Here is a 24,516-nt window from a genome sequence, read left to right on the forward strand (position 1 = left end):
CACTATATTATTGCACTGGCCCCAATTGCAAAAGTTTGGTGACTCCTCTAGTGATTAATTCAAAGTGGGCAAAGCCTCTAAATAAACACCAAGTTCACATTAAAGGTCTTAAGTTTAGGGAGAGAATTGGGTTTATTCATTTGACAGATATTTTTTGTTCATCCCTATTTTTCCAGGTATTAGGATTTTAGCTCCAGACTTCCTTTGCAGTTACAGAATTGCCTTTCCTGTTAAATATACCTTTCCTACCTCCTTACACTTATTGCATAGTATCTTGGAATCAGTCCTTCTTGAACTTTACATTACAATAATGTAATAGGGAGAGGATCTGTGAATATTGCCCAACTAGTTAATATTCTTATAATAGCTCTGTTCCTATTTTGGCATTGTTTTTGTAAAATTTCTCCATTTGGAAGAACCCTCCTCTGAAAGACCTATTCTTTTATGACTAGACGTTGGAGCTGTGAAAGATGAAAGGCTTAAATTTATGACTGCATAGACTATAGGCACAGCTAATTATAGCTTATGACTGATTATTTTTGCAGCTGCAGGGATCGAACATGGGGCCTCGTGCATACAAGGCATGAGGTTTACCACTCAGTCACATCTCTTGCCCTGTCTTTCGTTTCTTTGGGAAAGTGGGTTACTGGGACTACACCTGACAGTGCTCAGGGGCTGTGCTCAATGGTCACACATTGCAGTGCACCAAAGACCATATGTGGTACCAGGGATCGCACCAGGGTTGGCCTCATGCAAGACAGGCCCCTTAATCTCTGTACTATCTCCAGCACCCTAGCCCTGCCATTTTTTATGAATAAATTTTACTACTATACCACAACCCTTTATGTGTTGTCTGTAATTGCCCTTGCTACTATGATAGCAGAGTTGAACCATTTTGTAACAAATACTATATGGTCTATATCAAATATTATATCAAATCAAAACATATTTCCTGAAACAGAGAGATAACTCAATTGTAAAGTACCTGGCTTGTAGGCATGAGGCCATAAATTCAATACCTGAGTTACTCTACATGCTGAGTGCAATCCCTAGTACCACGGCAAAAAAATTGTGTGATGCCTGGTGCAGTATATCCAAGTATGTGCAAATGCTGCATGTATCCAGTCAACGCATCAGCTGCTACTACAAAGGGAATGCAAGGAAAGAAAAAATAAAACTTTCTGTATGGCCCTCAATATTGTAGGCCATAATTCAGTAACTACATAATATGTGTAGTATTTGTTTTTGGTTTAAATAAAATGTTAGTCATGTCATAAGAATGTTGAAAGAGGTCTCACTACCTAATGTTGCTAATCCATGATCTTATGTGTTTGTTTCAGGATCTGTCTGGTTCGATAGACGATCTCCCAATGGGGACAGAAGGAGCTCTGAGCCCTGGAGTGAGCACATCAGGGATTTCCAGCAGCCAAGGAGAGCAGAGTAACCCGGCTCAGTCTCCTTTCTCTCCTCACACTTCCCCTCACTTACCTGGCATTCGAGGCCCCTCCCCATCCCCTGTTGGCTCTCCTGCCAGTGTTGCTCAGTCTCGCTCAGGACCACTCTCGCCTGCTGCAGTGCCAGGTACCTTGAAATGCTGGGCTTTGGAGGGAGGAAAAGGGGGCTGCCCCTCAATGATAGTGGAGAACCTCCAGCCTTTCTCTAGCAAAAATAGTACATCTCTGATTAGTGTCTGGAAGTTTCCGTTTAACATTTGAAAATGGAAATTGGAAGCCCTTGACTGAATATCTCTGTGTATGTGATCCTGGGAGGTGTTTGGCCTTCCCAGGAGCCCTATCCAGCTCCAAGTTGACCTCCTACTTAGAATTTCCAGGCTTGGCCACAATTGACTTAATTCTTTCTCTGTCTGGAGCAGGCAACCAGATGCCACCTCGGCCACCCAGTGGCCAGTCAGACAGCATCATGCATCCTTCCATGAATCAATCAAGCATTGCCCAAGATCGAGGTGAGAGCCTCTGCGTTCAAAGGGGACATAGTAGAGGGCTATAGCCAGCACTTGGTTATTTTGTGCAATAGCTTTTGCAGACCTATCGGACCATAAAGCTTAGGACAATCCAAGCAATACATTGTCAAGTTAGTCATGTTGGTAGCTCCTATAGTTGTATTCCCCCACAGATATTTTTTTCTTGGTATTTGTTTTTTAATAAATTCCACCATAAGTTTCACCACTGCCGGTGTGCTTAGTTTGGCCTGACATTAATCTTTGCCCTTTAATTCACACACCAGTTTACTTTTTGTCATGCTATTTGTCTTGTCAACCTCCATTATAGAAACAGTGTGTTTTCTTGCTTGGCTATGTTACTTTAGAGGGGCCGTGTCTATAAAGACACATGAGGCCAGAACAATAGTACAGCGGGTAGGTAGGACACTTACCTTGCATGCAACTGACCTGGGTTCCATCCCCGGCACTCCACATGGTCCCCTGAACTCCACCAGGAGTGATCTCTGAGCAGAGAGTCAGGACTAAGCCCTGGATACTGCCACATATGGCCCCAAGAACAAGTAAATAAAAGGATACATAATTATATAGCAAATAAGAGACTTTATGCAGGGAGTTGCTATAGGTTGCTGGTGAAATTCTAAGATAAAGGGGAGAGCATTTGTTCCATTTTACCAGGTTCATAAACTGTAATGTCTCCCCACAAATAGGTTACATCCAGAGGAACCCCCAAATGCCCCAGTACAGCTCCCCCCAGCCTGGGTCAGCCTTATCTCCGCGTCAGCCTTCCGGAGGACAGATGCACACAGGCATGGGCTCTTACCAGCAGAACTCCATGGGAAGTTATGGACCCCAAGGGAGTCAGTATGGCCCACAGGGTGAGTATACTACCCAGTTAGGAGTGTATAGATGGGAGAAAAGAAAAGTCCTATCTAGTATGTTGTTAGTTGGTTATAAGGGTAGGACTGTCTTTGCTTTAATACTTACTTTAATACTTTCAGGGCCTAAACTAGGGTAGGTCTGTGAAAGATTTCAAATATCCCTGAGCCTCAATTTCATCTATAAAATGGTACTGAAGTATTAAATCTAAGGCAGAACACAGGGGACCTGAGAGGTAGTAAAGTGGGTAGGGTGCTTTCCCTTGCACAAAGTATAACTAGGTTCAATCCCGAGACCCCGTATGTTCCCCAAAAGCATGCCAGGATTGATCCTAGCCTAAAACCAGGAATAAGCCCTGAGCACCACTGGGTGTGACACACACAAAAAAAATAAAGAAAAGAGAGGGGAACCAGAGCAATAGTGCAGCAGGTAGGGCATTTGCCTTGCACACGGCTCACCCTGATTCAAACCCTGGCATCCCATTTGGAGTAATTCCTGAGTGCAGAGCCAGAAGTAACCCCTGAGCATCGCTAGGTGTGACCCAAAAAGAAAAAGAAACTTAGTAGAATTCCAGAAGGTAATTATTGGCTATTGCAGTGTTTTATTTGAATACATTGTAATAAACCTTTGCCTCAGAATCAGCCCTAAAAGAATCTAGTTGAGTGTCATGCATAGAGAGAAAGCAAGCAGAGCATGTAGAACAGAAAGACTCCCTCTGGGAGTTTGAAGGGTGTGGGTGATAGCAAAGCCAGCCAACCTTGCTCTCTGCTGTGCTGTCCTGTGGTGAGGAGACCACAGAGGTTGCCTTTATATGTTTCTGTAGCCCCCTTGTTTTGTTGTTGTTTTTAATGGGATAAAGGCTACCATGAAAGCCAGCCTCTTTTCATATTGAATGATTCGTGTTTTTATCTTTGGGGTTTTAGAGTTGAGCAATGTTGGTGAGTTATTAGTGGATCACTAACCAAATCTCTGCATCTTCTCTCCTTCCCCTCCCAGGAGGCTACCCCAGGCAGCCAAACTATAATGCCTTGCCCAATGCTAACTATCCCAGTGCAGGCATGGCTGGAAGCATGAACCCTATGGGTGCTGGAGGTCAAATGCATGGGCAACCTGGCATCCCACCTTATGGCACACTCCCTCCTGGGAGAATGAGTCATGCCTCCATGGGCAACCGGCCTTATGGCCCTAATATGGCCAATATGCCACCTCAGGTTGGGTCAGGGATGTGCCCCCCACCAGGGGGCATGAACCGGAAAACTCAAGAAACTGCTGTCGCCATGCATGTTGCTGCCAATTCTATCCAAAACAGGTAAGGCCTAGGAAATAAGAGAGGATGTCAATGCAAGGAAATACAGAATCATTCAGATCATTGAGATACTCCTAGTCCTAAACCATATCATCTTGGTCACTACGCATTTTATATAGAGGTGGGTTTTTGTTTGCTTGTTTAGAAAACTAGGTATCCTTATAGTGGAAAACAAAAGTGCTGGTCCATGTGTATATATGCACTTATGTAGGGTTCAGCTAAACCCTCCCCAAAAATTTATTTAATATTTCCCAGTCTAGTTTCTAGATTTTCTCCCTCTTCCCAAGTGCCAGGATCAAATCCATATCCTCCTTCAAAGAATAAAACAAAAAGGAAAACAAAAACAAAAATCCATATTCTCCAAAATGCAAGGCATGTGATTTACTACTGAACCATATTCCTGACCCTCCAGAAAGATTTTTTTTATATACATGACTCAGAATGTGGTATGAGAAATTTCTCTTACTAGATTTTGTTTTTAATTTTGGAGCTACTCCTGGCTGTGATCAGGGATTACTCCTGGCTCTGTGCTAAGAGATCACTCCTGACAATGCCAGGGATTGAACCAGGACTTGGCTACATGTAAGGCAAGTGCCTTAACCCTTGTACTATCTCTTCGGCCCCTCTCCTTTTTATTTTTTTTTTTAATGAGGTTCTATGTTTTTAACTGATAGTGAAATGCAAAATTACTGTGTGATTTTGTATGATGATTTTAAAGAATCTTCTTCATTACTGACTTTTTGAACATTATTCTCAAGGGTCTGTTTTTGTATCCCAGTGTTAGTGCCTATAGTTCTTGAAGTGACTCTTGTATTACTGGTGGGGGGAGGTTGATGAACCAAGGTAGAATAGACTAATGATTATAAAGAGGTGGGTTTGGTAATACTTAAGAATAATAGAAGTAATAGTGTGAAATTTGCAGCAGACCCATAAAGAGCATAAAGCTCTTCTAGGTACTATACTGGTAGGAGTCCAGCGCAGTTGGTATATGAAATAAGGCTGGAGAGATAATAGGTAAGGCGCTGCCTTGCATGTAGCCAACCCAGGTTTAATCCCAGAACCAGAAAATGCTCACCTGAGCACAGAGCCAGGAGTAAAACTGAGTACTGTCAGGTTTTCCCTCTCCCCCTTTCCCCATCAATAAAATTTTTCTTCTTCTTTTTTTTTTAAAGAAAGGTAGGCTTGCTTTTCAACCCATGTTCTCCCGTGAACACGTATCTTGCTTGCTTCTTTTTTTTTCTTTGCTTGCTTATTTCCACTCTAAAGAATTCCATGTTTTCTCCTGAGCACATTTTCTCTCTTTAAGCAGTTTCGTTCAATAAAAACTGCCTTGCTTCACTTAACGGGGGGCGGGGGGGGGGGGGTAAAACTGATCAGCGAGAGCAATTCAATTTTGGCCTTTCGCTGCAGATTGACTTTTAATATTTAATACTTCTTAAATACTTAATATATTAAATACTGTTTTTAAGAGTCATAATAGGACTGGTAAATAGTTCATAGGGTAGAGTACATGCTTTGTATGCAGGTACTTCCGATTCTGTTACTCCTAAGCACTGATTGGTATAGGAAAAAGAGGCCCTAAGAAAACACTCAAGGGACTGGAGCACATGCTTTTCATGTAGGGGACCCAGATTCAATCCACAGCACTGCATAGTTAGCCCTCAATTCCAAGCCTGATTAATCCATAAGCACTGCTAAATGGATTAGAAGCCATGAGTCATAGGCTGGGGCGATAGTTCAAAGGGCTAAAACACTTGTATTGCATGTGGAAGTCCTAAAGTTCGATCCCCACTACTTGATTTCCTTAGCTGAGTGGGAGTAGCATCTAGCACCTCCAGTTGTGATCAAGAACAGCAGCAACAGGGGTTGGATAAATTGCACAGCGGGTAGGGCATTTGCCTGGCACGCGGTTGACCCAGGTTCAATTCCCAGTGTCCCTTATGGTCCCCTGAGCACTACCAGGAGTAATTCCTGAGTGTATGAGCCAGGAGTAACCCCTGTACATCCCTGGGTAGGCCTCTTATTTTCAGAGTGTAATCCATTGAAATTGAGCTGTGGTTCCTCTTTGGAGCTTGAACCTCTTAGCATTTTTTATGGGAGAAGATAAGAATGGGGTGGCTCGAGTAGTAGAGCATATAAGCCTTGCATATTTGCAGTACAAGGTTCAATCCCTAGCACCTATATTCCTCCCCACAAGCACTACTGGGAATGACTGGTACCTCTCTCCACAATAAAGACAAGACTGTCTAGTGGGGCCTTCAGGGAAAATTTAGTAGTTTTGCTTTGTAGGCCATCTTCTCAGAGAGTAACCCAGTGGAACTACTGTTTGTGATTCCCAGTATAACAAGGTGTGATCTCTGTCACATTGCAACCAAGTATGTAGACTCTTCCCCCACCTCAACATCAGAGCAACAACAAATGGAAGGGAAAGGAGGGAAATTAATATGTAGATAAGTGTTATGTAGTAGTGTTGTGATTTGGAAGAACCCCTGCTTTGTCATTATAAGTCTGCCTAAATGGTTTTGTTTCGCACAGCCCATTCACTCAAGTCCAAATCTGAAATCTAGCATCTCTAATTTTTGTCTGTTTCACTTTCTATCTTCCTCAGACCACCAGGCTATCCTAATATGAATCAAGGGGGAATAATGGGAACCGGACCTCCCTATGGGCAAGGGATTAATAGTATGGCCGGCATGATCAACCCTCAGGGACCCCCATATCCTATGGGTGGAACCATGGCCAACAATTCAGCAGGTAAGTCTTAGTCGTTGCTTATTCTGGGATTTTTTTTCCAGTGAGGTCTTTATGTCACAAACATGTTGGACAGAGATTGTTTCCTCTCTTAAAGGAATGGCAGCCAGCCCAGAGATGATGGGTCTTGGAGATGTCAAGTTAACTCCAGCCACCAAGATGAACAACAAAGCAGATGGGACACCTAAAACAGAATCTAAATCCAAGGTAATGATTTATGTCATGACTCCTCTAAACGTTCTGTCCTAGCCTTTCCAGTGATAGAAAGTAAATAGAAAAGATAATGACGAGACTACAGCCTTTATAGAGACCCACCTGATTTTCCCAAAAAAAGATTGTTACTGTCATATCAGGTTCCCCCTCCACTCCCCAAAAACAAAAGACTTGGTTTGAATTGTCTTTAATGGTCCAAATGTAAATAACGATGTTCTTATAGCTGTCTGTTGTAGAGGAAAGGCCTGACCAGCAGTCTAGAATTCTCTGTCAATACAGAGAATTGTGAAACTATGTCCCTATCATTGTGCATTGATAGAGGGTGTGTGCCATGGGCAACTAACTAGATGCTCTTTTCTCCTTCTCTTCAGAATAGCAGGAATCATTGATGACTTGGGTGTATTAAGGGAGGGATAAGTCAAGTGGGTTGTTGGTCCTGAGTTTCTTGGTCCAAGGTGTATTATTAGGTCGTTTGACAGTTTGGATCTACTTAGTATTTAACACACTTGAAATATTTTTGTTCTTTATTGAACCTCATCTCCTTGTCATGCCTCATTTTCCTTGTCTTATAAAGTAGGAAAAACAAAAACCATTGGCCTTTGTCTAACCCTTAGACCCTTTTGCCTTACTGTCTTGGACAGGACTATATCCAAAGTCTTTCATCCAGGTCAGAGATGCTTTCTTAGGGGAAGGAAGAGTTGGGGTTTTTTAGTCTTCTTTTAGTCCATCTCATTGTCTCTCAGGTATCATGTTTTGAGTTTCTCAGGCTCTCTGAAACAATCTTTACTGAGTAGTACCATAGCAATAGGAGTGACACTGGTGGACAAGGATTTGACAGCCAGCCCTGCTGCTTAGAAGCTGTGAGATCATTAAACATGATCTTGTGCCTGCTTTCTGGTCCTTTAAAAGTTAAGTATTTGGGGCTGGAGTGGTAGTACTACTGGTAAGGCATGAGCCTTGCAAACAGCCTGTCTGGGTTTCATCCCTGAGCACAGAGCCAGGAGTAAGCCCTGAGCACAACTGGGTGTGGACACCCCCATTCCCCACTCCCGCCCAAAAAAAGTAAGGTAATTTGTAATACCATTCTTCCTAGTATTGAGTTCTCAGCAAGCCTGTCCTGCCTGTAGGGAAAGAAGGGATATGGCCATTGGGTTGAGTTTAACATACTTTTGGTTGGATGGGTTTCTGGATTCACTGAACATATGATGAAATACATTGGGAATCCTTTCTGCAAAAGAATATAGTTATTTATTTATTTATTTGTTGCTTTTTGGGTCATACCCAGCGGCACACGGTGTTTACTTCTGGCTTTACACTCAGGAATTACTCCTGGTGGTGCTCAGGGGACCATATGGGATGCTGGGAATCGAACCCGGGTCAGCCGTGTACAAGGCAAACGCCCTATCCGCTGTACTATCGCTCCAGCCTCAAGAATATAGTTTTTAGATGTTATGATGTACTTGAACTCTAAAAGAGAGTTCAGGGGCCAGAGCAGTAGTATGGTGGATAGGATGTGTGCCTTGTATGTAATCTTTGCAGGTTTGATCCCCAGCATCCCATATGACCAAAATGTATGTTTTATGTTAAGGTATGTACACAGCACCCAGTATATAGTATATAATAAGTGTTGGTGTTCTTCCCTGATAGGAACCTCTTGCTCCCATTTAATTTTGCAAATACAGGGTACGTGTAGTGATGACCCCTGACATAATAAACTTTCCACCAATCAAGGGACTTACAAGACCTATAGTATAGGACGTATAGTATAGTATAGGATTTGAATCCAACTGGTTCCTATAAATCTTGACCCTCCCATACTAGAAATCCAGTTCTTCTACTACAACCAACGAGAAAATCACCAAGTTATATGAGTTGGGCGGTGAGCCTGAGAGGAAGATGTGGGTGGACCGTTATCTGGCCTTCACGGAGGAGAAGGCGATGGGCATGACAAATCTGCCTGCTGTGGGCAGGAAACCTCTGGACCTCTATCGCCTGTATGTGTCTGTGAAGGAGATTGGTGGATTGACTCAGGTGAGTACCTGGCTCTTGGCTTCTGTGCTTTCAGAAAGCCTCTCTTTAGGTACTGTGAATCTCCCTCAATACTGTATATCCCATACATTCTGCCCTCTGAGTCACATATCAATAAGCCAGGGAGCAGGGGCTTTCAGAAAACAGAAGGCTAAGGCCTTCCTTGGTGTGGTATGAATTACTAGCATTAAATTTGCCATCTGCCTGTGGTCCCACGGGGTTGTAAAAATTGGGGCAGGAAGAATTCATGGGCATTCTGATTCCATGAAACTCAGCTTTAGTAGACAAGGACAGGGTTTTGGGAGATGGGCCTGCTTTTATTATTCTCTTGTCCATTTACAACATATATGACTTTTGTCAGACTAGTATATAATCCCTTTGACTCTTAATTAATTGTCTTATTTGTACAAACAGTTGTAACCTGTTAGTCTCTCCAAAGCTAAAATAATAAAACTTCCAGCAAGATTTCTGCCACATAATTGGCCTGCCAGAAGTTGGTATACAGGCAGCCAGAGTAGTTGTTGACCCTTTCGTTCCAGAAAGCTTCCCAGTGGAAATGGGATTTTAACAACTCTAAAAGAAAGATTATGAAGAAAGAAGTAGGTTGAAAATTTAGCTACTTAGTATGGGAGACTTACTGAATGGATTTGCCTAAAACCTCTTGAGTTAAATGCCTCTCTGAGCCTTGCCCCCAGTCCTATACAGCTTTTTTATACTCGGCCCAAAAGGCAGACATGTGAGGCAATGCTTGTGGCAGCACACAGTGCCTTAGAATCTCTCCTGTGTGTGTTCTGTAGTCATCAGAACAGGAACCTGCTGCTGAGTTTAAGTGTGGCTGACCTCAGGTGGAAGCATAGCAAGCCAAACCTCCTAAATCAGAAGAGGAAAACAGCTGTCATTTGCAGAAAAGAAAGTGCCTGGAATGAAGCCAACTAACAGTCATTTATGAATTCCTTCTCCCTTTAGGCTCTATTCCCCTCCCCCACAAAGGAAAACAAAACAAAATAGAACACGTGCAAATCACCATCTAACTGGCATGGGAAGCAAAGCCCCAGAGGGCTTTTGAGGTTGACCCAGGCTTATTCCTACCATTCTTCCTAATGCTGAGTTCTCAGCAAGTCTGCCCAGCCTATAAGGAAAGAAAGGGCAGGGATGTTGGATTGAGTTTGACATACTTTTCGTTAGATGGGTTTCTGAATTCATTGCACATATGATGAAATACATAGGGAATTCTCTTTTAGATCTTATGATATACTTGAATTCTAAAAGGGTTCAGGAGCCAGATAGTAGTACAGTGGGTAGGGTGCTTGCCTTGTATGTGATCTACCCAGGTTTGATCCCTGGCATCGCATATGCCCCAGCTCCACCCCAAACCCCTCCAGGAGTGATCTCTGAGCACAAAACCAGGAATAGGCCATGAGTACAGCTGGGTTTGGCCAAAATAAAAACAAAAAGTTCAGAGATCAAAGGGTGTTTTTAAGTTAATTTGTAAGCCAGGCATGCTTTGCATGTAGAGGGCCTGAGTATGATCCCTAGCACTGCAACAATGTTTGTGAAATCTCCAAGAAAGGAAAACATCAGTCCTAGCTTTTCTAAAGGATTAGTAGGGTTTAAGTAGAAGGGGCCATTTCAGTTGACAATCTCAGATGGGAGAGAGTGCAGTTTTCCCTGCCAAGGCCATCTCCAGCATTCAATAACCAGCCCAAGTGTTAACTGATCTTGGAAATATTCCTAGTCACTTCCCATCTAAGTGTTGTCATCCCCTCTTTGCTCTGTTTTGGTTTGGTTATTGGGCCACACTTGTTGGTGCTCTTGGGCTCACCCCTGGCTCTGCCTTCAGGGATTACTCCTGGCAAGCTTCAGGGACCATGATGAGATTGGAGGATTATATGTGGTGCTGGGGATTGAACCCAGGTCAGCTGCATGTAGGGCAAGCATCCTAAGGCTGTACTATATCTCCAGCCCCTACTACTTTGTTAGTCTTCTCTGGTGGTACTAGATCATAAGTCACAGCATACTGAAATTCCTTTGTAGGCTGGGGGGTGGAAAGAGCAATGTTTCTGGGTTTATTGTTATTGTTGTTTGGGGTTTGGGGCACGCCCAGCAATGCTCTGAGGTTACTCCTGACTCTGCACTCAGGACTTACTCCTGGCATTGCTTAGGGGACCAAATGAAATGCCGGGGATCAAACTGGGTCACCTGTGTGCAAGGCAAGCACACTGCCCATAGTACTATCACTCTGGCCCCATAGAAGGAGCAATGTTTTACATTAATAAGCTTAATAATCATCAAGTAAACCTTCTTAGATAAAGCAAAAGATTCAATTTTAGTGTTGGGCCTGGTATGTATGTAAGGTAAAGGTAAAGGCCCTCCCGTTGATCGTCGATTTGCTCGAGCGGGCCCAGTAACGTCTCCATTGGAGACTTTGTCGTTACTGTGTTTGGCATATCGAATACTCTCGGTAGCTTGCCGGGCTTTCTGAGAGGGGCGGGGGAATCGAACTCGGATCGGCCATGTTGGCCGCTTGTAAGGCAAACGCCCTACCGTTGTGCTATCGCTCCAGCCACTAATAATAATTTTATGGGGATTGAGAAGAGATCTCTGGTCAATATATCCTAAGCTGAAGAAAGAAGAATTAGAGAATGATTGCTAGAAAGGTACAAAAGAAGTTATACAGGGCTGGAAAGTTAGTACAGGGATAAGTCACTTGTATGAGGTATGGTCCAAAGAAAGTAGTTATGAGTCTGGAGCCTCCTGGACATTAATAGCAGTGTTTTCTGAGGGTCAGAGGCTTGCAGTCTTAATGTCATTGACCTTTTCAAGGGAGCAGCAGCATAAGAATATCAAAGTGGGGTATGGCAAGTGAGGTGCTTGCCTTGCACGCAGCCAACCCAGATTTCATCCCCAAAACGTCATATGGTCCTCCAGGCCCTGCCATAAGCAATTTCTGAGCACAGAGCTTGAAGTAAGCCGTGAGCACTATAAAACTTAGATGGGATGGCTCTTTGTCTACCAACTTTCTGTTGGTAATTTTATGTCACCCAAATTCTAGCATGAATTTAGTCTATTAAATAAACTTTTAAATATTCCCATTTTAAATAAATACCATCTGATCTTGGAATGGTCTTTAAATAAAGCATGCTAAGGATTAGAGGGAAACCAGTCACAGATTTAACTTGTTTTGGATTTGGACTATCTGCCAACTCTGGTTAATTTTTGCAGTTAACTGAGAGTTAACTATAGGAAATAATGTATAAGGAATGAATACCAATAGCCGAGTGGGTTTGGGGCTTTTGAGCAGGGAAACTCCGTAGATTTATCTCAACTTCTCTGGTTATTGTACAGGTCAACAAGAACAAAAAATGGCGGGAACTTGCAACTAACCTCAATGTTGGCACCTCAAGTAGTGCCGCCAGCTCCTTGAAAAAACAGTATATCCAGTGTCTCTATGCCTTTGAATGCAAAATTGAACGGGGAGAAGACCCACCCCCAGATATCTTTGCAGCTGCTGATTCCAAGAAGTCCCAGCCCAAGATTCAGCCTCCCTCTCCTGGTAAGGATCTGATAAGTATTTCCCACCAAGGTTCACCCTATTGTCTCCATTTTCAGCAGTGCCTGCCACCAGAGATACGTACTGTGCCCTTCCCTACCATGAGACTTAACAGGTTGGCAGACTGCAGAATGGGCAGTGACAAATTCTCTTGGGAGGCACTCTGCAGCAGCCTTCAAGTTTTAATTTTCATTGTGCACCTGGCAACTTGCCAAATGTTTGTAAACTAGTGAGTGGGAGGAACACCAAAGGAGTGGGTAAGTCTGACAAATAGCAGTAAAGCAGGGCCATCTGGGAGCTTTGGCCTACTGATGTCAGCGCCTTAGAATGCAATTCAGACTCTAGCCTGGATTCCCCAGGGAGCTGAGATGGTAATGAATGGGAAGGGGGGGGTGAGGAGGATATGAATGGAACTCTAAAGGGAGTGCCTCTGCCCACCCTCCTTTCTGATAGGAGGCTGGGGCCTGGGCAAGCATGGAAAGGGAAGAAGGCCAGGGCTCCTGGAAGGTGGGTGTAAACACATGTGCCCTGGTGTTGACCTCTGAGGGTGTAATGAGTGCCTGAGATGACTCATCAGCTGGGGAGGCCTAGGCAGTAGGATATCTGCTGCCGGGGATGGTAACTAAGGGAAACTTTAATTACTGGTAGTTCTCTACCCAAGAGCTTATAGAGGAATTCAAACTTGAGTGGTCTCACTCTGTTAGATGTTTGAGAATAGGATCTTCTGGATTCCCGAAATGCAACCATTTTAGGGGCAGGATGGTACCTTCCTACCCAGTATTCTAGAGGCTTTAACTGGGAAACTTGTGTACACTGCAGTCTTCGAGTATTAGATGGGAATGGGCTGGAGAGATTGCACAGGAAGTAAGGCACTGGCCTGGCATAAGGCTATAGTGCCCGGCATCGGGCTGGTTTGTATCCCTGACATCACATATGGACCCTCCAAAAAAGACTGGGTTCTTGTGAAGTGAAGTAGTCCGGATGCTGACAGAGACTCAAGGAATCGCCTCATGGTGACATTACTTACTACTTCCTAGTCTCCAGATGAGAAATAGCAGGGAGGAATCAGAGAAATCAAAAATTTCTTTTTATTACCGAACCCTACTGAGAATGTCATTAGGCTTTAAAGAACCCTGACTTTAGGGCTGGAGAAAATAGATTGGAGCACATACTTTACATTTGATTCTGGGTTCCACGTGGTATCCTCAGCTCCACTAGGTATGACCCCAGAACAAACAAAAATAAAGAACCCTGACTTTTCCAGAGCTTTTCCAAAAAGGTTTTAGGACACTTGTGTTTATCAGTTTACTTTCTTGTTTACCCCTTATCTTTTGTCCACAGCGGGATCAGGGTCTATGCAGGGCCCACAGACACCTCAATCAACCAGCAGTTCCATGGCAGAAGGAGGAGACCTGAAGCCACCAACCCCAGCATCCACACCACACAGTCAGATACCCCCCTTGCCAGGCATGAGGTAAGACCAGGGGCAGGAGGGGGTGGCTTAGATCTTTCTCAGCCTTTTTTCTACCATGGTTTGTTTTGTTGTGGGCTCCCCTATCCTATTGGTTGTGTCCCTAATCTCCTGGGATTCCCCATTTACACAGTTTTCACCTATGGCTTCCTGAGACTATCCTAGAGGCCCTATGGACCCTAGTTGAGAAGCACTGGCTTAGAGGGGACCTTGGACAGAAATGTGCCTGCTCCTATATGCTCTACCTTCCCAACAGTGACTCTTCCTGTACCCAAATAAAAGTGCATTAATTTGCTTTAGTTTTGATGTTAATTGGTTCTCCTTACTCTGGAGCAGGAGCAATTCAGTTGGGATCCAGGATGCCTTTCCTGATGGAAGTGACCCCACATTCCAGAAGCGGAATTCCATGACTCCAAACCCTGGGTACCAGCCCAGTATGAATACCTCTGACATGATGGGGCGCATGTCCTACGAGCCAAATAAGGATCCTTATGGCAGCATGAGGAAAGGTGATCGATGCTATTTGCCTTTGCCCTTGAAGATGACAGACCTGTGTAAACTGGTAGGGTGGAGGGGTATTTTGAGAGAGATGCAAGGTTTGTTTTTAGTAGGAGCCACTACCAGCCTTGGCTCCACTGGGGCAACAATCAGTGGAGTTGGAGGGACACAGGGCTACTTATAAAACTCAAGTGGTCAAGTGTTGCTGAGGATCAGCCTCAGGTCCATGTGCATGCTAGATACATGCTCTGCCACTTGAATTGTCTCCTGAGTCCTGGTTTGAAGATCTTGCCAAACCATCTGCTGAAATAAGGCGTTTCTGGACCTGACCATCACCCCTCTTCATCCCTAGCTTTTTTCTTATTTCCCTCTTTCTGGCATTTCCTTGTCACCCCTTAACACGTGTGTGCTCTTTGTTGGTTGGGTTTCTCTTGAATTTGTCAGGAAAATAACACAAACAAAAGTCAAATTCTGAAGAGCATCTGGGTCTTCGGGGCTGATGGGGTTTAGTTTGCTAGGCCTGCTGATCTCTAGCTTGCTAATTGCCTTTCTTTCTGCTTTCAGCTCCAGGGAGTGATCCCTTCATGTCCTCAGGGCAGGGCCCCAATGGTGGGATGGGGGACCCCTACAGCCGAGCTGCTGGCCCTGGGCTTGGAAATGTGGCAATGGGACCGCGGCAGCACTACCCCTATGGAGGTCCTTATGACAGAGTGAGGTAAGCATGGCCCCCTCTGCCCCACTTACGTCCTGTCCCAGCACCTTACCACTGTAGTGAACTCAACCTGCTTCTCCTTAATGTTTAGGACGGAACCTGGAATAGGACCTGAGGGAAACATGGGCACTGGAGCCCCACAAGCTAATCTCATGCCTTCCAACCCAGACTCGGGGATGTATTCTCCTAGCCGCTACCCTCCGCAGCAGCAGCAGCAGCAGCGGTGAGTAAAACTAATCTCGGTGTGAGTGTGGCTCACTCTACTATTTCCCACCCTCATCTTTTATCTCCTTCCTGCAGACATGATTCCTATGGCAATCAGTTCTCCACTCAAGGCACCCCTTCTAGCAGCCCCTTCCCGAGCCAGCAGACCACAATGTATCAACAGCAGCAGCAGCAGGTAAGGAGGATCTGACAGGTTCCCATTGAGAGCTAATTCAGAAACTAAATTGAAGGTACTAGAAGCTTACTTTAGATATTCTCATGTTCCTCTCACCCAGATAGCCAGTTCTGCCTAAAAAGACTTGTACTCAGTCTCTTCCTTGTAGCCCAGTTTCACAAGTTCTCCAGAAGGCCTTGAAAATGTCCTTATTTTGATATTTGAGCTTTTCTACCTTTTTCTGCTTAGACCATAAAAAAATGCCAGAGAGCAAATAGAGAATGTCACTTTTAGAAAGAACTTCAAGAGATACTATTTAATAGTGATTTCTTTGCCATTTTACTAACCTATTACTGGTGTAGCTCCAAGTCTTGGGTTCTGAGTGCAGTATTAATTTTTCTTCTACCTGCTTCTGTCTTAGAATTACAAGAGGCCAATGGATGGCACTTATGGTCCTCCTACCAAGCGACATGAAGGAGAGATGTACAGTGTGCCATACAGCACAGGGCAGGGGCAAGCCCAGCAGCAACAGTTGCCCCCTGCCCAGCCCCAGCCCTCCAGCCAGCAACAAGCTGCCCAGCCTTCCCCTCAGCAAGATGTGTACAACCAGTATGGCAATGCCTACCCTGCCACTGCCGCGGCAGCTGCTGAGCGCCGACCAGCAGGCGGCCCTCAGAACCAGTTTCCATTCCAGTTTGGCCGAGACCGTGTCTCTGCACCCCCCGGCACCAATGCCCAGCAGAACATGCCACCACAAATGATGGGTGGACCCATACAGGCATCAGCTGAGGTTTCTCAGCAAGGCACTATGTGGCAGGGGCGTAATGACATGACCTACAATTATGCCAACAGGCAGAGCACGGGTTCTGCCCCCCAGGGCCCTGCCTATCATGGTGTGAACCGAACAGATGAAATGCTGCACACGGATCAGAGGGCCAACCATGAAGGCCCTTGGCCTTCCCATGGCACTCGCCAGCCCCCATATGGTCCCTCTGCTCCCGTGCCCCCCATGACAAGGCCCCCTCCATCCAACTACCAGCCCCCACCAAGCATGCAGAATCACATTCCTCAGGTATCCAGCCCCGCTCCCCTTCCCCGGCCAATGGAGAACCGCACGTCTCCGAGCAAGTCTCCATTCCTGCACTCTGGGATGAAGATGCAGAAGGCAGGCCCTCCAGTACCTGCCTCACACATAGCACCTGCCCCTGTGCAGCCCCCCATGATTCGGCGGGACATCACCTTCCCACCTGGCTCTGTCGAAGCCACACAACCTGTGTTGAAGCAGAGGAGGAGGCTCACGATGAAAGACATTGGTAAGGAGACCCCCTAATTGGGTTACTTAATTTGCCCCGTTCTGTCTGGCCCATTGTTCTTCCATCCTGATATTCTGGGTGAAGTTAAATTTAGTCAATTATTGACTAAAAATTAGAGCCCAACAAGAGAGCTGCTCCACACAGCTGAGTTGTGGGGAAGGGAGTTTGAGAGAGATGGGTCTTGGGGTCCTTGGGAGAACAAAGGGGTACATGATGCTCAGTGTGGTATTGGAGTTTTGTGCATGACGAGTCCTTATTAATGGCCTGTAAATCACAGAAACTCAATTTTTTAAAAAGATAATTTTCAAAACCAAAATCTTTGGGTAAGGAAAGATTCAACTGATCTCAGACTTTACTTGAAGTAATCACCAAGTGGTGATGGTCCTCTGAAAGCCTAGAAGTCATGAAGGGTAGATTGGTACCAGATAAGGACCACTTTCCCCAGGCTGGAGCATTAGTACAATGGGTAGGGTGTTTACCTTGCATGTTTGATACCGGTATCCCATATGATTCCTTGAGCCCACCAAGAATAACTCCTGAGCAGTGCTGTGTGTTTCCCAAAAACAAAACAAAACAAAACCACTTTCCCACCATGTGTGATCTTCAGAATGATGGGCCAACCCTGGGAAGGAGAGGGCAGACCTCCAGCAACTCTGGGCTTGGTGAATGGACTATATTGAGATTTATTTTAGGAACCCCGGAGGCATGGCGGGTAATGATGTCGCTCAAGTCTGGGTTGCTGGCAGAGAGCACGTGGGCATTAGACACCATCAACATCCTGTTATATGATGACAACAGCATCATGACCTTCAACCTCAGTCAGGTGAGCACAGATGCCTGGGGAAGATTGGGCGGATCTGGACTCCTCTTGAAATAGACAGTGCAAAGTGGCACAGGGAATTAAACTATCCCCAGCCAACATGGCTACATCTCTCTCTCAGATGTTGCTATCTCTTGGCTACATCTCTCTCTCAGATGTTGCTATCTCTTGCTGGTATTTTTCATGCCAGTACTTTGATTTTTTGTGCCAGTAATTTGCCTCTGCTCTTGGGCCCAGAGTACTGAGAACAACAGTAATTTTTGTGAAGGATTGACTTCAAAGGAAATTGGTGAGAAACTTTTCAATAAAAGCAAAAAAGACAAATTTGGTTGATGTCAGTTAGGATGCCATATTTTCTTGGCTTTTCAAGAAGAGCCTATGACTTTTACAGTGAGCAAACTGTTTCTTTACCACACCCCTTCCCTCACTTTTTCAATTTTTGGTGGGGAAGTGGGGACACTGTGACTATACCCAGTAGTATTTATGGTTATTCCTGGCGGTATACTCTGGCATTGTATCTGTTGGTGCTCAGGATATTGAATTGGGGTTAGCCATGTGCTCAGCAAGCTCTTTAACCTCTATACTATTTCTCTGCATCCTTTCCACATGATATATACCTTAAGGGGCCAGAGAAAGTACAGCGAGTAAGGTGTTTGCCTTGCACATGGCCAACCTGGGTTTAATCCCCACCACCCTAATGGTCTCCTGAGCACCACCAGGTATGGCCCCCCCAAAATATTAAAAGATGTACTTTGAGTTTTTCTAGTAGCTAGAATGAGTTTCCACTATTTTATGTTAATGCTTTATATGATAATCCTTATCTTTACTAATTCATCCTTATCTTTACTAATTCATCTATCTTGGACCTGGAGGGAATAGTGTTATATAACATAAACACAAACTTATGTTTATCGTTTCTTACTTTATGCCAGCCCCTGTTTGTATCACAGCAGCCTTCTGAAGTAAATGTGACCATTTGTAGATGACTCTTGACTCTTCCCCCAGGGTTTCCATAGCTGTTAACAGTCTTTACTCAGGAGCCAGAGTGTTGGTACAAGTACAGCATTTGCCTTGCACACGGCCACCCTGAGTTTACACCCTGGTACCTCATATGTCCCCAGAGCCTTGCCAGGCCCAAAAACAAACAAAAAATACCAGTCTGATTCTGAAACCTGTTACATGATATTTTCTCCTATGAAAAATAGAAGGAAAATATTGATTAATTTCCATTTGCTAGGCATTTGACAAAAATTCTTTTAAGACCACAGCACAGGACTGGAGTAGTAGTACAGTGGGTAGGGCATTTGCCTTGCACGCGGCCAACCCAGGTTTGATTCCCAGCATCCTATATGGTCCTCTGAGCACTGCCAGGAGTAATTCCTGAGTGCAGAGCCAGGAATAACCCCTGTGCATCGCCCGGTATGACCCAAAAAGCCAAAAAAAGAGAAAAAGACCGCAGTGCAATTTTTTTTTTATTAGTGAAACACCATGAGGTACAGTTGCAGACACACAAAACTTGCGTGCTGGTTTTCAGTTATAAAATGATTGAGTACCCATCCCTCCACCAGTGCCCATTCTCCACCACCAGTAATCCCAGTAGCCCTCCCCCCACCCCATCCTCCCCACCCTACCCCGCCTCTGTGGCAGGGCATTCCCTTTTGCTCTCTCTTTCCTTTAGGGTGTTGTGGTTTGCAATAGAGGTATTGAGTCGCCATCATGTTCGGTCTGTAGTCTACGTTCATCACGTGTGTCCCATCCCAAGTGAATCCTCCAAACACCCTTTATTTTGGGGCTGGAGCGATAACACAGTGGGTAGGGCACTTGCCTTGCACCCGGCCGACCCCAGTTCATTCCTCCGCCCCTCTTGGAGAGCCTGGCAAACTACCGAGAGAATCACGCCCGCATAGCCAAAGCCTGTCAAGCTAACCTTGATGTATTCAATATGCCAAAAACAGTAACAAGTCTCACAATGGAGATGTTACTGGTGCTCACTCGAGCAAATCGATGAACAATGGGAGGACAGTGCTACAGTGCTACCCTTTACTTGGTGTTCCCTTCTCTATCTGAGCTGCCTTTTCCCCCAGCATGCACAGCACAATTTTTAAAGTTTAGGAATTTCCGTACTTGCCAGTGGGAAGGTGGAAAAATAGTTAAAATCAAACAAATAATTACACAAAAGACTATACTGAGAGAACTGAAGCTTCATCTCACTCTTTGTGTTGCATGATTCATGGAGGTCCAGCTTTCTAGAACATTGGGAGCTTAAAGAAGAGATCAAGGGGCTGGAGCAATATCATAGCGGGTAGGGCGTTTGCCTTGTACGTGGACAACCTGGGTTCGATTCCCAGTATCCCGTATGGTCCCCTGAGCATTGCCAGGGGTGATTCCTGAGTGCAGAACCAGGAGTAACCCCTGTGCATCACCAGGTGTGATCCAAAAAGAAAAAAAAAATGAAGAGATTGAGAGAGCAAAGGAGGGGCTGGAGCAATAATTTAGAGGGTAGGGCGTTTGCCTTGCATGCAGGCAACCCGGCTTCAATTCCCAGCATCCCATATGGTCCCCGAGCACTGCCAAGAGTAATTCCTGAGTGCAGAACCAGGAGTAACCCCTGTGCATCACCGGGTGTGACCCAAAAAGCAGAGAGAGAGAGAGAGCGCAAATGAACATCAGACCATACAGTGTTCCCTTAACCTTGGGCTCCAGTTAATAGTGGGATGTAGAAAGACGGTGTCCTGAAAGGGAAAATGACAGTAACCAATAAACGAAAAATAGGACCTGGTGCAGAAAAGATTGGTTGGGAAAGAGAAGATTTAAGAAATTGGTAACCTGATAGGTAAGTTGCAGAGCTCTTCATTGGCAGAGCTCTTCATTGTCTGCATCCTGTTGGGGGGTGCTTAAGTGAAAGTCATTTGGTCATTTGCCACTGAGTGAGTGTGGATGAGAAGAAACAACTCTGGCTCTTCCAGTGATACCAGTGACTTAATCTTGAGAGGGAAATGGGAAATGAGGCTTTTGGAAGGTCTCATGCCTAAGGTTCTTTTGTCTTTTTCTCAATTTATTTTCTGTTCTTTATCTTTTAGCTCCCAGGGTTATTAGAGCTCCTTGTGGAATATTTCCGACGTTGCCTGATTGAGATCTTTGGCATTTTAAAGGAGTATGAGGTGGGTGACCCAGGGCAAAGAACACTACTGGACCCTGGGAGATTCAGCAAGGAATCTAGTCCAGCCCCTGTAGAGGGGGAGGAGGAAGAAGAAGAAGACCTTCTAGGTCCTAAGCTAGAGGAGGAAGAAGAGGAGGAAGTAGTTGAAAATGATGAGGAGATGGCCTTTTCTGGCAAGGACAAAGAAGCCTCGGAGAATAGTGAGGAGAAACTGATTAGTAAGTTTGACAAGCTTCCAGTTAAGATCGTGCAGAAGAACGACCCGTTTGTGGTAGACTGCTCAGATAAGCTTGGGCGTGTACAGGAGTTTGACAGTGGCCTGCTGCACTGGCGGATTGGTGGGGGAGACACCACTGAGCATATCCAGACCCACTTTGAGAGCAAGACAGAGCTGCTGCCCACCCGGCCTCAAGGGCCTTGCCCGCCAATCCCCCGGAAACATGTCACAGCCATGGAGAATATGCCAGGGATAACAGAGCAAGAGGGACCCCCACCAGATGGCCTTCCGGAAAAACGGATCACAGCCACTATGGATGATATGTTGTCCAGTCGGTCTAGCACATTGACCGAGGAAGGAGCTAAGAATGCAGAGACCACCAAGGAGAGCAGCAAGTTTCCATTCAGCATCAGCCCGGCACAGAGCCACCGGAACATCAAGATCCTAGAGGATGAACCCCACAGTAAAGATGAGACCCCACTGTGCACCCTTCTGGACTGGCAGGATTCCCTTGCCAAGCGCTGTGTCTGTGTCTCCAATACCATCCGAAGCCTGTCGTTTGTGCCAGGTAACGACTTTGAGATGTCCAAACACCCGGGGCTTCTGCTGATCCTGGGCAAGCTGATCCTGCTGCACCACAAACACCCAGAACGGAAGCAGGCACCACTAACTTATGAGAAGGAGGAGGAACAGGACCAAGGGGTGAGCTGCAACAAGGTAGAGTGGTGGTGGGACTGCTTGGAGATGCTCCGGGAAAACACCTTGGTCACACTCGCCAATATCTCGGGGCAGTTGGACCTCTCCCCATACCCTGAGAGCATTTGTCTGCCTGTCCTGGACGGACTCCTGCACTGGGCAGTCTGCCCTTCAGCTGAAGCCCAGGACCCTTTTTCAACCCTGGGCCCCAATGCCGTCCTCTCCCCTCAGAGACTGGTCTTGGAAACCCTCAGCAAACTCAGCATCCAGGACAACAACGTGGACCTGATCCTGGCCACTCCCCCCTTCAGCCGCCTGGAGAAGTTGTATAGCACCATGGTGCGCTTCCTCAGTGACCGAAAGAACCCGGTATGCCGGGAGATGGCTGTGGTACTGCTGGCCAACCTGGCACAGGGTGACAGCCTGGCAGCCCGTGCCATTGCAGTACAGAAGGGCAGCATCGGCAACCTCTTGGGCTTCTTGGAGGACAGTCTCGCTGCTACACAGTTCCAGCAGAGCCAGGCGAGCCTGCTTCATATGCAGAACCCACCTTTCGAGCCAACTAGTGTGGACATGATGCGGCGGGCTGCCCGCGCGCTGCTGGCACTGGCCAAGGTGGACGAGAACCACTCGGAGTTCACGCTGTATGAGTCACGGCTGTTGGACATCTCAGTATCACCATTGATGAACTCATTGGTTTCACAAGTCATTTGCGATGTACTGTTTTTGATTGGCCAGTCATGACAGCCGTGGGACACCTCCCTCCCTGTGTGTGTGTGCGTGTGTGGAGAACTTAGAAACTGACTGTTGCCCTTTATTTATGCAAAACCACCTCAGAATCCAGTTTACCCTGTGCTGTCCAGCTTCTCCCTTGGGGAAAAAAGTCTCTCCTGTTTCTTGTTCCTCCTCTACCCTCCCCTTCCACACCTTTCTGTTCCTTGTCCTCACCTTACTCCCCTCAGGACCCAACCCTGTTTGAAGACAAAGCTCTGCCTACATAGAAGACTTTTTTTATTTTAACCAAAGTTACTGTCGTTTACAGTGAGTTTGGGGAAAAAAAGTAAAATAAAAATGGCTTTCCCGGTCCTTGCATCAACGGGATGCCGCATTTCATAACTGTTTTTAATGGTTAAAAAAAAAAAGGAAAAATACAAAAAAAAAACCTCTGAAGGACAAAAAAGATGACTGCTGAACTGTGCGTGGTTTATTGTACATTCACAATCTTACAGGAGCCGAGAAGTTCGCAGTTGTGAACAGACCCTGTTCACTGGAGAGGCCTGTGCAGTAGAGTGTAGACCCTTTTATGTACTGTACTGTACACCTGATACTGTAAACATACTGTAATAATAATGTCTCACATGGAAACAAGAGAAAACGCTGGGTCAGCAGCAAGCTGTAGTTTTTAAAAATGTTTTTAGTTAAACGTTGAGGAGAAAAAAAAAAGGCTTTTCCCCCAAAGTATCATGTGTGAACCTACAACACCCTGACCTCTTTCTCTCCTCCTTGATTGTATGAATAACCCTGAGATCACCTCTTAGAACTGGTTTTAACCTTTAGCTGCAGCGGCTGCGCTGCCACGTGTGTATATATATGACGTTGTACATTGCACATACCCTTGGAGCCCCACAGTTTGGTCCCCTCCCAGCTACCCCTTTATAGTATGACGAGTTAATAAGTTGGTGACCTGCACAAAGCGAGACACAGCTATTTAATCTCTTGCCAGACATCGCCCCTCTTGGTGCGATGCTGTACAGGTCTCTGTAAAAAGTCCTTGCTGTCTCAGCAGCCAATCAACTTATAGTTTATTTTTTTCTGGGTTTTTGTTTTGTTTTGTTTTCTTTCTAATCGAGGTGTGAAAAAGTTCTAGGTTCAGTTGAAGTTCCTGATGAAGAAACACAATTGAGATTTTTTCAGTGATAAAATCTGCATATTTGTATTTCAAACAATGTAGCTAAAACTTGATGTAAATTCCTCCTTTTTTCCTTTTTTGGCTTAATGAATATCATTTATTCAGTATGAAATCTTTATACTATATGTTCCACGTGTTAAGAATAAATGTACATTAAATCTTGGTAAGACGTTTGTGAGACTTTTTATTGTTTTCAAACTATTTTAAAACTTACCGTGTGGGGAGGAAGAACCTGGGCCTATTCCCTCAAATATGCTTTGGTGTTGTCTCATTAGTGATGACTCCCTGGCTCCTGTCATTTCTGCACCATTCCACATTTCCCTTCCTCACTCCAAATCTGAATCTTGAGAAAGTTATGAGGTGGTTTCACTGGCGAGAGGAATTTAGGCAGAAAAAGGATATTAGTCTCTTAATTTAAAGGGGTTTTAATTAAAGAAATGGGTGATATTTGGAAAACAACTTTTGGAAGTAATTGGAAAAGAATCTTTTAGAAATTTTTGGGGGCAACACCCTACAGCATTCAGGACTTACCCCTAGCTCTGTAATCGGGTCATTCTGTATGAATAACCCTGAGATCACCTCTTAGAACTGAGGAATCCATACTATCTCTCTAGCCCTTTGTCTTATAAATTTTCATAACTAATAATTATTTATCTG

At 45.2% G+C, this 24,516-nt stretch overlaps 1 protein-coding gene across 2 annotated transcripts in view; it reads left to right on the top strand.

The window, feature by feature from the left end:
* The window catches only part of ARID1A (AT-rich interaction domain 1A), a 96,425-nt gene extending 72,399 nt beyond the window's left edge, over positions 1-24,026 (top strand). Inside the window, exons 5-20 of one of the 2 annotated variants that reach the window (XM_056123723.1) lie at positions 1,341-1,581; positions 1,874-1,963; positions 2,668-2,835; positions 3,833-4,145; positions 6,751-6,896; positions 6,991-7,100; positions 8,928-9,137; positions 12,480-12,687; positions 14,026-14,158; positions 14,489-14,664; positions 15,218-15,368; positions 15,457-15,588; positions 15,666-15,765; positions 16,166-17,057; positions 17,750-17,880; positions 20,958-24,026. In XM_056123723.1, the coding sequence (XP_055979698.1) occupies positions 1,341-1,581; positions 1,874-1,963; positions 2,668-2,835; positions 3,833-4,145; positions 6,751-6,896; positions 6,991-7,100; positions 8,928-9,137; positions 12,480-12,687; positions 14,026-14,158; positions 14,489-14,664; positions 15,218-15,368; positions 15,457-15,588; positions 15,666-15,765; positions 16,166-17,057; positions 17,750-17,880; positions 20,958-22,694 (4,938 nt within the window). In that variant the 3' untranslated portion in view covers positions 22,695-24,026. The remainder of the gene's footprint in view (positions 1-1,340; positions 1,582-1,873; positions 1,964-2,667; positions 2,836-3,832; positions 4,146-6,750; positions 6,897-6,990; positions 7,101-8,927; positions 9,138-12,479; positions 12,688-14,025; positions 14,159-14,488; positions 14,665-15,217; positions 15,369-15,456; positions 15,589-15,665; positions 15,766-16,165; positions 17,058-17,749; positions 17,881-20,957) is intronic. The other variant, XM_056123724.1, reaches the window with a different exon arrangement.
* Positions 24,027-24,516: the final 490 nt, after the last annotated feature.

Source organism: Sorex fumeus, unplaced genomic scaffold (assembly GCF_029834395.1).
Source record: "Sorex fumeus unplaced genomic scaffold, SorFum_2.1 ptg000047l, whole genome shotgun sequence".
Classification (NCBI taxonomy): Eukaryota; Metazoa; Chordata; class Mammalia; order Eulipotyphla; family Soricidae; genus Sorex; species Sorex fumeus.